The sequence below is a fragment of the Puma concolor genome, chromosome D4, assembly GCF_028749965.1.
Source record: "Puma concolor isolate L17-30 chromosome D4, mPumCon1.1.hap2, whole genome shotgun sequence".
NCBI classification, from domain to species: Eukaryota; Metazoa; Chordata; class Mammalia; order Carnivora; family Felidae; genus Puma; species Puma concolor.
Window position 1 is genome coordinate 50,983,740 of NC_141679.1, and position 15,240 is coordinate 50,998,979.

The 15,240-nt window shown below is 41.8% G+C and overlaps 1 protein-coding gene across 3 annotated transcripts in view; it reads left to right on the forward strand.

Moving 5' to 3' along the window:
* Positions 1-15,240, forward strand: part of TEK (TEK receptor tyrosine kinase) — a 118,587-nt gene that overhangs the window by 89,458 nt on the left and 13,889 nt on the right. For 2 of the 3 annotated variants that reach the window (XM_086685424.1, XM_025919889.2), the window contains 6 exons: positions 2,205-2,504; positions 4,423-4,577; positions 6,086-6,296; positions 8,701-8,811; positions 11,068-11,258; positions 11,806-11,919. In XM_086685424.1, the coding sequence (XP_086541550.1) occupies positions 2,205-2,504; positions 4,423-4,577; positions 6,086-6,296; positions 8,701-8,811; positions 11,068-11,258; positions 11,806-11,919 (1,082 nt within the window). The remainder of the gene's footprint in view (positions 1-2,204; positions 2,505-4,422; positions 4,578-6,085; positions 6,297-8,700; positions 8,812-11,067; positions 11,259-11,805; positions 11,920-15,240) is intronic. The other variant, XM_086685423.1, reaches the window with a different exon arrangement.

Consider the following 15,240-nt stretch of genomic DNA (forward strand, 5'->3'; position numbering starts at 1 on the left):
AAGACATTTCTTGAAGGTTCTGTTTTGCTTCTAAGCAGTATATGGGGAAAGACAGTAATATATGGGGTGAAGTTGCCTGGGTCTTTTACTTACTTACTGGGACCAGTACAAGTCCTTTCATTTTCAAAGTCCATCTCTAAAACTGGATAATAAAAATCTCAGCACTACTCATAGCCACCTATGTGGTTATGAGGGTCAAGAGGGAACCTGCATATGGAAACACCTTGTCAACAGCCTCACAGATGGAAGGTATAATTGATATCAGGGGCAAGACCTTGGATTCCTTGTTCCCTGGGGTCATACAGAGTCACTCTATTGTATAGAGTCAGCGACTTACCTCTTGCAGGAGTCCTTTACCAGACAGCAGGTTGAGTGAAAATGTAGGGACAATTCTGTGCCTATCATCTTCACATCTGGAAAACCTCAGAACCTCTCTTTCTCATCCTCCCCCCGAGTAGAATGTGATCTCTATTTTCCCTAAATCCCAGTAGCATTTTGTCTGTTAAGTCCTTGACACATTTTCTTATGTATACACTGACTTGTTACTGCTCCATAAATACATTTAGGGCAAGGATAGGCTTTTTGGGAAAGTGGCTAAGATGATGGACTGTGGAGTCAGACTGCCAGGAGTTGAATCCTATTTCTTCTACACAATATCTATATGACCTTGGTCAAGTCACTTTACCTCTCTGGGACTGAATTTTTATAAGATTGTTAGGAAGAGGAGATGAGTTACTGTATGGAAGAGCCTATATAAATGTCACCTCTCATAATCTTTCTGTTCTCCCCAGCATCAAAAACAGTATAATATATGTTTGTGGGTAACAGAATTTGAAGTCTTATTTTAATGCAAGCATGAGCAAATATGTGATATATGTGTTGACGTTTTTCCTGGCTTATGCTATTTTGTCATGTCTTCTGGAGTCCACTTCCAATTGATTGGAATTACCATCTGAGAAAACATCTATTTGCCATTCATGTTTCTTAAAAAATTTATTTCTTGTTTAATTTACATCCAAGTTACTTAGCATATGGTGCAACAGTGATTTCAGGAATAGATTCCTTAATGCCTCTTACCCATTTAGCCTATCCCCCTCCCCCAACCCCTCTGACAATCCTCTGTTTGTTCTCTATATTTAAGAGGATTTTATGTTTTGTCCCCCTCCCTCCCTGTTTTTATATTATTTTTGTTTCCCTTCCCTTATGTTCATTTGTTTTGTATCTTAAAGTCCTCATATGAGTGAAGTCATATGAATTTTGTCTTTCTCTAATTTCGCTTAGCATAATACCCTCCAGTTCCATCCACATATTTGCAAATGGCAAGATTTCATTCTTTTTGTTTGCCCAGTAATACTCCATTGTATGTATATACGCCATCTCTTCTTTATCCATTCATCCATCAATGGACGTTTGGGCTCTTTCCATACATTTGCTATTGTTGATAGTGCTGCTGTAAACATTGGGGTGCATGTGCCCCTTTGAAACAGTATACCTGTACCCCTTGGATAAATACCTAGTAGTGCATTTGCTGGGTTGTAGGGTAGTTCTATTTTTAATTTTTTGAGGAACCTCCATACTGTTTTCCAGAGTGGCTGCACCAGCTTGCATTCCCACCAACAATGCAAAAGAGATCCTTTTTCTCCGCATCCTCGCCAACATCTGTTGTTGCGTGAGTTGTTAATGTTAGCCATTCTGACAGGTGTGAGGTGGTATCTCATTGTGATTCGTTTTTTCCTGATGATGAACGATGTTGAGCATTTTTTCATGTGTCGGCCATCTGGGTGTCTTTGGAGAAGTGTCTACTCATGTCTTTTGCCCATTTCTTCACTGGGTTATTTGTTTTTTGGGTGTTGAGTTTGATCAGTTCTTTATAGATTTTGGATACTATCCCTTTATCTGATATGTCATTTGCAAATATCGTCTCCCATTCCGTCAGTTGCCTTTTAGTTTTGCTGATTGTTTCCTTTGCTGTGCAGAAGCTTTTTATTTTGATGAGGTCCCAGTAGTTCATTTTTGCTTTTGCCTCCCTTGCCTCCAGAGACGTGTTGAATAAGAAGTTGCTGCAGGCAGGGTCAAAGAGGTTCTTTCCTGCTTTCTGCCATTCATGGTTTATGAACTGACATTAAGTATCTCTTAAGAACATAATAATCTAAATGATGATAGTGTATCCTAAGTGAATTAAATTTTTTTTTTTTAATTTCTAGTTCTCCCTCCTCAACCAGAAAACATTAAGATTTCTAACATCACAGACTCCTCAGCCATGATCTCTTGGACAATCTTGGATGGCTATTCTATTTCTTCTATTATCATCCGTTACAAGGTTCAGGGCAAAAATGAAGACCAGCACATCGATGTGAAGATCAAGAATGCCACCATTACCCAGTATCACCTCAAGGGCCTAGAGCCTGAAACAGCTTACCAGGTGGACATTTTTGCAGAGAACAACATAGGGTCAAGCAACCCAACCTTTTCTCACGAACTGATGACCCTTTCTAAATCTCAAGGTTGGTAGAGTGGACAGGTATTTACATAGGATTATTTCTGGAGATGATTGGGAAAGCCCCATTATCTTAAGATATTTACCTGATATGTACGTTATGTGACATAACTCATTTGTCCAAATAGGCTTCACCATCTCTAGATAGGTTCTTAAAATGAAAATGCCCCTGGGAAGGAATCCTTGTTGATCCATTTTCTTTTGTTAAGCCTTAGACTAAATTATCCCATCACACTCCCTATCCAGCAGTGGAAGCTCTGAAGAATATGAATTTGATTCCGTGGAAAAAGAATGTGGAACCTGCTTAGTGGAGGCAGGCCTATGCTGGTGCTTCAGTGGGAGGCTCCAAGAACCAACACCATTCTTTCTCAAATGAACTCCTCTTTTAGCTTGGATGACACTATACTATTCTGAGGTTTTTTTTTTTTTTTTCTTTCACTGTTTGGATCCAAGTTATAATGTCTCCACATCCACCACTAACCCCCACTCTAGTGACAGTAAGCTCTTCGAGACATATGGAGGTCCCTCAGAGTGCCAAGCACAGGATGCCCAGGGTTTGTGATTGATAACACCTGTTGAACATAGTTAAGTGAACAAAAGGGACTCAGGATGGGGATTGGGGGCTGCAGCTCCTGGAGCATCCTCCCTTTGAATTCTGTCTGCAACCGTACCTCCCAGCCCTCTGCCCTGTACCACAAGTGTGAGGGAACATAGAGTGATGTTAGATGGAAATTTTGGAAGATTTATATAACCTGGACTAAGGTTTTTTGTTTGTTTTTTTTGTTGTTGTTGTTGTTTTTGTTTGTTTGTTTTTTTTTACAGAAAATCTTATAGTAGTAAAACTTCTTGGTTTCGAGGGCTACCTAGGGCTTAAGAAATAAAATGAAACATGGATATTTTCAGTGCTGATTCTTTGGAATATTTTTGAAATGTTAAAGGAATTATGAGTCTACCAATTATAGAGAATTGGAGTTTTCAGATGACACTCTTAATAAATGCATTACTTTTATAATATTTTGTGTTTTGGTAAAATGTGTACAGGTCTTAAATCCAAGCTCTACAAAAATACAAGCAAAAAAAACAAGACCTAACAAAACAACAAAATTCTCACTATTCTATTCCAGACTTGTTTTTATGCACCCATGAGTAGAGATAGAAGGAAGGAAAGAGATAATCACAAAAGAATACTTGTAAGAAGATGGGGTGATGCTCTACATACTGTTTTTTGTAAAAATATATTGCATTTAATTTTATTTGAGTTTAAGGGAAAGAGATGGAAAGATTAGACCATAATCTTTAAGTTCATTTTGACCTGAGCCCTGAATTTAATGGTTTTTCTCTTCTGTCTCTCCCTCCTTCCCCTCCTCCTTTCCTTCATTCTCCCGTTGGTATTCTCAGATTTTCTCTATCAGTTTTTTTATATAAGAAAAAAAAAAGCAAAATACCTTACAGACTCTAAACTCAGCATCTTAGAACAAGAGAGATTTTCTAGGTGGGGAAATTATTCAGGGGAACTTTAGCTACTTTCCCAAAGTCCTACATCTAGTTACTCATTCTCACTATTGCTTGACAATGTGCAGTTGCTTGGGCCTCTACTTGGAAGTAAAAGTTGGATAAATGATGAGATTAATAATTAATAATTATATAATAATCAGCACTTTGTGTTTTTTGGTGGTTTTTTTTGTTTGTTTTGTTGTTGCTTTTGTTTTTGTTTTTTTTTTTAGGTCTTATAAAAAGTCAGACTGTGAGTCATTCCTCTCCATTGAGTTTCAGAACATATGAATGAGTAGCCCAAGGTCCCATAGCAATTAGGTGGCAGAGTCAGGGCTACCATGACATTTCTGTTTCCCTGTGATGTCTACCATAGATGGTCTTGCCCTGTCTCTCCAAAACTAACCCTACTGCTTCTCCTGTGTTCTGCGCAGCACCAGCGGACCTTGGAGGCGGGAAAATGCTGCTTATAGCCATCCTTGGCTCGGCAGGAATGACCTGCCTGACGGTGCTGTTGGCCTTCCTGATCATGTTGCAATTGAAGAGGGCAAATGTCCAAAGGAGAATGGCCCAAGCTTTCCAAAACGTGGTAGTGTCTCATCTTCCTACTAACTAATAAGTACAAGTCTGCATGAATGCAGAACCTTCACTTGAAAGATGTGGACCAGGAAATTTACTTCTAAAGCCAGTATTTTCCTTAGCCAGGCCTCATCTTCTCTTTGACTTCCGTCATGAAATGGGAGATAAACAGCATGACTATATAATTTGTTATCCAACCTGGAACAATTATGAGAGTGAAAAGGTTGCTCTTAGTAATTATTCAGGAAGCCAGGGCTAAAACAGGCCCTAACAAAGTGAGCTGTATGGTCATCCTAATGATAAGTCACCAGGGAGACTAATCTTGCAGTATGAAGAACTGAACACTGTTGGTAAGGAAGGACATGAGTGTAACCAGACCTCGATGTCATGGGTAATGATGTATTGTGCTAGACATTTCCTATTTCCAGTTCCCATTTTCGACTTTTAGTATCTCCCACAATCTTATTATCCCATATACATTGTGTCTGTAATATATGTGAATTGTATGTACATGTGTGTATCTCCATTCCTTTGTGTCCTTCAGTCTGCAGTCATAGTTCATAATACCTGGCACTGCATCATTCTTTCGCCTAGACATTTTGATCAGTAATCAGAGTTTACAAAATCATACTTGACCAATATGTACCCTGTTTGATTCCTTTGGTTTTACTAGAGCCTGAATGTCTTTCTAGTGTGTGGTTTTAAGCTATGTAAAATAAACTTGCACCCAGCTTTATCAATGCCATGTATAAAACATTGAGTACAGCTACACATTCTAGATAAGGTATACCTTCATGTCCACAGACCCCTGAGCTTCCCCTCTATGGAGGACAAGGGGAGCTTTGTTATCTGACTCCATGCCAGAGGTGGCTCAACTCAAGCTGCTCCTGGAGAGAAAGGGCCAGCAAGGGGGCCGGGAGCACTGGAGCTCCTATGATATCGGTGCCTTGTCATTATACATGCCAGCCTCTCAAACTCAGGAGAAAAGGTGATGCTGTGTTGGGCTTTGCTGTAAGCCTCTGTCATCCTGGGGTCTGAATCTGCTCCAGAGTGGGCTCAAGAAGTTCTCAGGTTTAGGATAAGCCAGAGCGAGTGAGTTAGAGTCCAGAATAGACCAAGACTATGTAAGAAAAGCTCTCATGGAGGCATGGCCTCTTACTGTCCCAGATAGGATCTCTGTGTTCTTTTCCAAACCAAAACTAAGTACCTGCTTATTTCAAAGCTCAGTAGAAACTCAATGTGACTAACTCAGGGATGTGCCATCCTGTGGCATCCCTGCTCTAATTCTCCCCTGCCTTGCTGTCTGCAGACATTGCTAATTGATTGCAGAATACCTTCCCCCAATGCCTGGAAGTGTCCCATGAAGCTGTAGACAGTCTGTTAGATGAAACCTATTTCCATCTCCATCCCAGAATTAGTTTCTTGTTTCACTTGGTATGGATACAAACCAGGAGTATTTATGCATGTCAGAATTATGAAAAATCCTGACATAAAACCTTTAAAAAATTATTTCTCCAGAGGGAAGAGCCAGTTGTGCAGTTCAACTCAGGAACTTTGGCCCTGAACAGGAAGGCCAAAAACAACCCAGATCCTACAATTTATCCAGTGCTTGACTGGAATGACATCAAATTTCAAGATGTGATCGGGGAGGGTAACTTTGGCCAGGTTCTTAAGGCGCGCATCAAGAAGGACGGCTTACGGATGGACGCTGCCATCAAGAGAATGAAAGGTCAGTGCTTGGCCACATCAAGTCAGCATTTCACTCGGGCGGGGAGACAACTTGACTTCCTGTTGAATCTTTCCTCTATTCTCTTACATTATTTAAACAGAAAATTGGCATGGTGTCAGATATAGCTGTTCAGTGCAACTGCAGGTGATATTTCCTTTGAGGTCAGCTGGTGACAGGGTCAGGACATAAACATGAAGGCATGAGCTGTTTAAATGCCACTGTCTTGTTGTGATGTGAGAATATAGATTCCCTGTCACACACTGCTCATTGTGGGGGAGGACTGTTGTTTCTCTTACTGCAGTGGTTCTCAAAATTGAGCATGCATCACAATCGTCTGAAAGCCTTGTTAGAAGCAGACTGTTGGGGTCCACCTTGGTTTCTGACTCAGTAAGTCTGGAGCAGGGCCAGAGGATTTGTATTTCTAATTAGATCACAGGTGATGCTGATGCTGAGGGTTTGGAGGCCACATTTTGCAAACCACTGTCTTCATGGATTATCTGCATCAAAATTCCTGGAGACATTAGCAATGCATCTACTTGGCTTCTCCCACTGTTGGATCTACAGTATTTGAGTTTCTGGGGCGACACGTGAGAATCTGTGTTCTCAACAAGCATGCTCCTTGTTTCCTCTGTACCCTCAAGTTTGAAAACCATTGATCTAAGGTCACAAGAATGAGGTATTTTCCAGTTGTCTTCATCTCAAGACCGCTTGGTGCCTACCCATCTAACAAGATGGCTAATACACATCTTCTGAGAAAGCTGAATGTCTAGCTCACTGTCTGTACTAGCTGTATTCTCTTCTGTGTGAAGTGGCAGGTAATGCACATGGCTTGATTGAGAAGCTGCATTGTGGGTTCTAGAGCATCTGGGCTTGGAAAGCTGTGTGTCAGAACAGGGAATGTAATTAACTACTTCTGTGGGTCACCTTCACCGTGTGGGCTCTCTAAGGCTGCTGCTGGGTTTTCCTTTCTGACAGCAGTATTGAGCGCAAGGGGGGAATTAACTTGTTCTTTGCAGCAGGTTGATAGAAAACAAATAAAATAAAACAAATAAAATACTGTCAATGCCTAGAGATAGTAGTATATTTCAAATATACACGTACACATGTACACACACAATCTTGCTTAGCATCCAGAAATGTCTTTTCTGTTTTGATACTTTAGTTACAGGGAGTTTTGGGGAATAGTAAGGATAGTATGAGAAGAAAGGATGTAGAATTTTGTAAAATCAGGGCTTTTAAAGTGTGATCTGAGCCTGATGGTCCCATGCCCATGTGAAGAGGTAAAATAGCTTAATGGGGCACCAGGGCAGAAAATGTCTGCAGGGAGAATGATGCATCCGAAGGAAGACAGATACTGAAGTAGGGGACAAGGTCATTATAAAGAACTTCATTTTAAATATGCTTCCAAGGCATTAAACCTCGGGCTTCTTATGGTATGAACAGGGTATCTGATTTGGGATTGCCTACTAGCTAGTTTTGTGTGTACCCTTAGCCCATATGAAACATTCCTGTAATTTCCAAGCATGTTCAGGTAGGCACAGGGCCACCAGCACCAACTGGCCCCCCCTTCCTCCCTTTCCTACCCAACATTATTTTTCAAAAAACCATAATAGCACTCTGTCACCAATCAAGGCTGATCAGTTTGTGCGTCAGCCAGAGTGAGCTTTCCCTTCAGCCTGGTTGGTACCTGGCGGTTCTTCCTCTGATCCAAGTGGTAACCCAGAGACGGGATGAAAAGAATAGAAACAGATGTAGTTCAGTTTCCTGACCATCAAGCAACTTCCATAGAAATGCCGTTGGATTTGAGGTGTTTTTTGTTTGTTTGTTTGTTTGTTTGTTTGTTTTTTTAGCAGGACTGATTTGTGGGAAAGCAGGTTAAAAGTATTATGATAAAGGAAGGTGTGTACATTCCCGGTGTTGTTGTACTGAAACTTTGGTTCTGCTCCTCAGCATATGCGTTGCTGGACAGCGGCTTCAGCTAGAATAGCTGGAGTCTAAATAGAGGCTGCTCCATCTCTACCAAATCATCTCACTGGGCATTTGAGAGCTTAAACAAGAAAACTTGAGAACAGTGGTTCTCAACCAGGGGTGGTTTGCCCCTTGGGGGACGTTCAGCAATGTCTGGATACACTTTTGGTTGGGCCGCTGGTATTGGGGGGGTGGTAGAGGCCAGAGATGCTGCTGAACATCCTACTATGCAGAGGACAGACCCCCAACAACAGAGGTTTCCGCCCAAAGTATCAATGGTACCAAGTACTCTTCCTAGAGTAATGTCTGATTTCTATACAGTTTTCCAGACCTGATGGTGACTAAGTGCCTCTGAAGGTCCTGGGGAGTGGGAGGGGATAGTTGTTTCTAAAGGGGTCTAACAGCCAGGGATCACAACTCTTGACTTAATTCCCAGAATATGCCTCCAAAGATGACCACAGGGACTTCGCTGGGGAACTGGAGGTTCTCTGTAAACTTGGCCACCACCCAAACATCATCAATCTCTTGGGAGCGTGTGAACATCGTGGTAAGATGCTCTTTTCCTGTCTTTCCTGCCAGAATTTTTGTTTAAAACAGGCACATTCCATATTGAAATTAGTAAATATAACAATCTTAAGAATGCTACCCATTTTTTTTAAAGTTGCAGTTTAATTCTGAATGTCTGGTCCTATTTATAGATTGTAATGAGACTTGGGATATTTTTTGGAGGTAGGTCCCAGGCTGGATCTTTTGCCTTCTGGTGTGGTTCACCCATTAATGCTCAAAGGTACCCGTGGTTGCTGCACATTGCCATCCTTGCTGATTCAGGGATTCCCTCAGCTACTATTGCTAGGGTTTGGGGGAGCCTTCAGCATCAGGAAGAGTGAAGTGCATTGGCTCTTCTGAGTTGCCTATCTTATTTCCTCCAAGCCCAAGACACTGATACTCTGAATGTTAAATCCATGAATGCCAACAACCTATTGTAATAGAAAAGCATTGGTAATGGCTAGGATAAAATAATAGTAATAAACTTATATCTGATAGAACTTCATTTTTTTCCCCAAACAATTATGGGTACAGTTATGGTGGAGCTCTACAACTATCCTATGTTGTACATACTCTTAAAGGTCCACTTATATTATTTAGATATAACAAGTACTTCTATGGGTTTACTTCAGCATTCTACCTGGGTTTATAATTCTGAATCTGTGCTTAAATTTATGCTTAATTATGATTAATTCCTCATGGAAAAGTTTGATCCCACAAAAAAGCTCCACACAGTAATTATTTCCAAACTTGACAACCTCTTGTTGATTCTGAGGCACAAACACCAACAATAGAAGAGAGACTACTTCCTTTTCCTCAATTTATTAAACTAAAAATACTGGGGCTTCAAACAATATATCATTCTGTGATCCAATAGGGTGTAATTCTGAAAGCTAGATCATGTCCCTTAGGTTCAATAATGAAGTAATGACATTTATTTTTCAGCTATTTCCTGAAAACAGTGGTCAGCATGGGACAGCAGTAAATGAAAGTTTAAAAAAAGTAACCACCGCCAACAGAAAAATGTGTATCTTTTAAATTTTTGCTCTGTCATCACCTTAGCACATAACTGGTTGGCTCTTAAGATTTATAGTTCAGTGAGGAAGTGAGAAAGCATTGAGGCGTATCTTGCCTTACAGTGCTACATGCTACAGTACTAGGCTTTTTTTTTTTTTTTACACCAGAATTTCAATTTCTTAGAATGTCTCTGAAGTTAAAATTCATTCGACATTTTAAATGTAAAAAATGGTATACCAAAAATTTTACCTTTAAAAGACAGTAAAACCACTCTACTTTTCATTGACTCAAAAGATCAATGTTTTTGTGAAAGAAGATTAATTTTATCAAAAAAAAAAAAAAGAAAAAAGGAAAACAATTTGGGAATAGGCGAAGACAATGGACCATAATTTCTTCTAGTACCTATTGTTTTATTTGTCTAAGTTTGAGTTTTCTGATTTCTCTAAGCAAAATGCAGTCTCTGACCTCAGACTCTGAGAACCTAATGAGCAAGACAGTGACGTAGCGGGAGTTTTAGGGGAGCAGTAGAAGGAGGAGGCAGAGAGTTGCCTCGTACGGGTCCTTCTGCCATGGACACTTACTCTTTTTTTTCTTTTTTAAAAATAACCTCAAGAAAAGTTAGAGACAGACTGGAATAACATGCCTGGCTCACGTTAGTTCTCCATCAATACTGAATAAAAAAATAACAGGTGATGCAGACTAGCTGTCCTAGATCTTCTGGAGGCAAATCTTACTGAGTAGGTGCGGGCCTTCAGGAAGCCTCCATGTTAGTCCACGTGTGGTAGGCGGGAGGGGGTGGGAAAGAGGGGACCCTGAGTTTGAGCATGGTGCCCTGTAAGCATGGCAGGAACGTGAAACTTCTCTCAGTCCTGTTGTCAGTGTTCTCAAGGTTGGTACCACTAGATGTATTGCTTTTTTTTTTTCCTTGTTAATGTTTATTTATTTATTTTGAGAGAGAGCACAAGCAGAGGAGGAACAGAGAGAAGGAGAGAGAATCCCAAGCAGGCTCTGTGCTCATCGTGCAGAGCCTGACACAGGGCTCGAACTCATGAACCGTGAGAGCATGACCTGAGCCCAAATCAAGAATTGGACACTTAACTGACTGAGCCACCCAGGTGCCCCAACGTGTTGCTTTTAGATACTAAATTTTACAAGCCATTCCCGAGACCCTAGCACACCTTTGAAATCTCAGAGCTGTTGAGGGCCACTGAGAAGGTGGTGTCTCTCCCTTTCCCCACAGGCTACCTGTACCTGGCCATCGAATACGCTCCCCACGGAAACCTCCTGGACTTCCTGCGCAAGAGCCGAGTGCTGGAGACCGATCCCGCCTTTGCCATTGCCAACAGCACCGCCTCCACGCTGTCCTCCCAGCAGCTTCTCCATTTTGCAGCAGATGTGGCCCGTGGCATGGACTACTTGAGCCAGAAACAGGTGTGTGGTGAGGACCTTGCTTTGGACATCTTTCCTTTGAAATTCTCTCTGGACTCAGAGTTGAGCTAAATTTATACATTTTTCTAGTCAACTTCCCCCCCTTAATTCCTCTTATGATTGTCCTAATTTTAATCTCTTTGTTACTATTTTGTTTACATAGAAGTTAATGCCAGACACTGACAAGAACTGTATTTAGTGAATCTCAGCATGTGTATTTGATGAGGAGGCTGAACTGATCTTAGCTTCATTTGGATCCAAATAATGCATGATAGCAGAGGACTTGGACTGCAGCAGGAAGATTTAATGACCTGGGTTTTTTGGTTTTTTTTTTTTCTTTTCTTTCTTTTCTTCTTTTTTTTTCCCCCTGAAATGCTTCTCCCAAAACATGATGGGTCATTTGGCCAAATCCACTGAGGATATTAGAGAGGAACTTTAAGGGAATTGGGTTCCTCTCTTCTCTATTTCCCAAAGGTCTGACCGCAGTGGCCTTGTGCCAGCAGAATGAAGTGAAAAAAGCAAACGATGTTTTTTTTTCTTTAAATTTCAGTTTATCCACAGGGATCTGGCTGCCAGGAACATTTTAGTTGGTGAAAACTATGTAGCCAAAATAGCAGATTTTGGATTGTCCCGAGGTCAAGAAGTATATGTGAAGAAGACAATGGTAAGTTCAGAACACAGACACTGAGGACATCCTCCCCAGGACACCCTCCTTCTCCCGATGGCCCTTCTCTTGGATGCCATTGTTCTTTGGTGACTCAGGCATCTGGCTGGGTACCCCAGTAGGTAGTGCCCTGGCCAGGCAAACATCCTTTCTGAGGTTTGATTGCTAAAATGACTGAAGGCTCTGTATTTGCCACTGAAGAAGCCACTGTCACATGTGGCCAAGTGATTGAACATGCAAGCCTCATGGTACAGGGGTCAGTCTACATCCAGGCAGGACCCCTAAGTGTCTCACTCAGAAACCTCTGAGGAGCTCCCTCAAACCCCTTTCAGGTATAGCAAGCATAGGAGGGACAAAAAAGACATTTAACATACTTTCCAAATCTAAAGGAAAGAAATTAATAAGCTGGCTTATTAATTAATTAATTAATTAATTAATTAGCCTACCTCACAAAGAGGCTCTATAGAGAAATCCCTAACTTCTGAGGCCACAGAAGATTTCCCTCTTTGCCAAAAGTTCTCCACTCCCTCTCCAAGCCTACATCGAATCCACATTCTGCTGATGACACCTCCTCTCCCAAACAGTAACATTTAATCTTCAAGTAAAGATCCCAGGAGAACCTCACCATGGAAGGAGAGAAGCTGGACTCAGTCAGCTTTCGTTGCCTGTCATAGCTCCCTGGCAATGCCCCTTCCTTCCGGGGATGTGACGACAACATGGCGCCACCCTCTGCTTTCCCAGGGTGGGCTGGCACGTTCAGGGCCTTGGAGCTAACAAATCCTGCATCATCACATGTGTTTGGTGGCTCTACCCCAGTGGTATGGCTCCCCCTTTCCCAAGTCTGGTGGACATTACTCTGGCTAAGATTTCCTGGGAATCCTGCGGTTTTCACACGGTCCCTTTGCTTTTGTGGGTAACAATTGCCTCGGCAAGGCTCAGGCTTCTGTAGTTACCCTCTTTTTTAGGTTCTTTTTAAAAAAAATGCTTATTTTACTGACTGACAAGATAACAGAAACAATATTCAAGAATGTTTTGAAAAGGAAATGACCCACAGTTCACTACCTTAACACATTTTATTTTTCATTTTTTACTTCTTGCCTTGCACAAACATACATATTTTTTTTTATAGCTACTATCACAGTGAACATAACTATTTTGCATCTTTTCAGTTCCCTTTCTGATAAGGGTTTGAGGTGGGGCCTCTTTGGCTCTTAGAGACCTCACACACATCCAGTGGGGTCTTGGATGCTTATCAACACCAACACCTTCCAGAAGCCTTGGGCGCCTCCCTGAGGGTTGACTCCCAGGCACACAATACTTTTTTCTCTAAGCTTTTCTGAATTTGCAGATGTTTCTCAGCAGAGGGGCGGGGCTTGTCTTAAAGAAGCAGGACCCACCACTCACCCATTTACTCCTTCTCCCCCTAGGCCACCTGAAGCTTGCTATCTCCCTCACAGAGAACCTTTCCTTGCTTCTCTTTGGTGTTTGGGGGCTGTGGTGCCCGGAGTGAGGGGGTGGAGGCACTGACATAATTTAGCCCCACAACCTACATATTTTATTTGGATGCTGTCCTCAGATGCCCGGGGAGAATGATGGTTTGCTTGGCATTTCATAAGGGGCAGTGATTTCTGCAGTCTTGGAGAGCTCAAGAGGAATGCTTAGGGGGCAGAGCACTTAGATGGGTCAGGACGTAACTGTGTCTGCTGGAAGTGGCTGGGAGAAGTGTCCTGCAGCAGCATGGGGTCTGGGAGGAAAGACATTAGCCCTCAGGCACCGGAAAGGAGAGGGAATGGAGGGAAGCCAGCTCCCTGCAAGAGGGGTGCAGTGTGGCAAGTTACCACCAGAGGGCAGAGTGGCTACTGTCTCTGGACTATTGTTTATTTATTTTTTTTTTTATTTTAATACTTATTTATTTATTTATTTATTTTTTTTATTTATATATGAAATTTATTGTCAAATTGGTTTCCATACAACACCCAGTGCTCATCCCAAAACGTGCCCTCCTCAGTACCCATCACCCACCCTCTCCTCCCTCCCACCCCCCTTCAACCCTTAGTTTGTTCTCAGTTCTCAACAGTCTCTTATGCTTTGGCTCTCTCCCACTCTAACCTCTTTTTTTTTTTTTTGTTCCCCTCCCCCATGGGTTTCTCTTAAGTTTCTCAGGATCCACATAAGAGTGAAACCATATGGTATCTGTCTTTCTCTGTATGGCTTATTTCACTTAGCATCACACTCTCCAGTTCCATCCACGTTGCTACAAAAGGCCATATTTCATTTTTTCTCATTGCCACGTAGTACTCCATTGTGTATATAAACCACAATTTCTTTATCCATTCATCAGTTGATGGACATTTAGGCTCTTTCCATAATTTGGCTATTGTTGAGAGTGCTGCTATGAACATTGGGGTACAAGTGCCCCTATGCATCAGTACTCCTGTGTCCCTTGGATAAATTCCTAGCAGTGCTATTGCTGGGTCATAGGGTAGGTCTATTTTTAATTTTCTGAGGAACCTCCACACTGCTTTCCAGAGTGGCTGCACCAATTTGCATTCCCACCAACAGTGCAAGAGGGTTCCCGTTTCTCCACATCCTCGCCAGCATCTATAGGCTCCTGATTTGTTCATTTTGGCCACTCTGACTGGCGTGAGGTGATACCTGAGTGTGGTTTTGATTTGTATTTCCCTGATAAGGAGCGACGCTGAACATCTTTTCATGTGCCTGTTGGCCATCCGGATGTCTTCTTTAGAGAAGTGTCTATTCATGTTTTCTGCCCATTTCTTCACTGAGTTATTTGCTTTTCGGGTGTGGAGTTTGGTGAGCTCTTTATAGATTTTGGATACTAGCCCTTTGTCCGATATGTCATTGGCAAATATCTTTTCCCATTCCGTTGGTTGCCTTTTAGTTTTGTTGGTTGTTTCCTTTGCTGTGCAGAAGCTTTTTATCTTCATAAGGTCCCAGTAATTCACTTTTGCTTTTAATTCCCTTGCCTTTGGGGATGTGTCGAGTAAGAGATTGCTACGGCTGAGGTCAGAGAGGTCTTTTCCTGCTTTCTCCTCTAAGGTTTTGATGGTTTCCTGTCTCACATTCAGGTCCTTTATCCATTTTGAGTTTATTTTTGTGAATGGTGTGAGAAGGTGGTCTAGTTTCAACCTTCTGCATGTTGCTGTCCAGTTCTCCCAGCACCATTTGTTAAAGAGACTGTCTTTTTTCCATTGGATGTTCTTTCCTGCTTTGTCAAAGATGAGTTGGCCATACGTTTGTGGGTCTAGTTCTGGGGTTTCTATTCTATTCCAGTGGTCTATGTGTCTGTTTTTGTGCCAA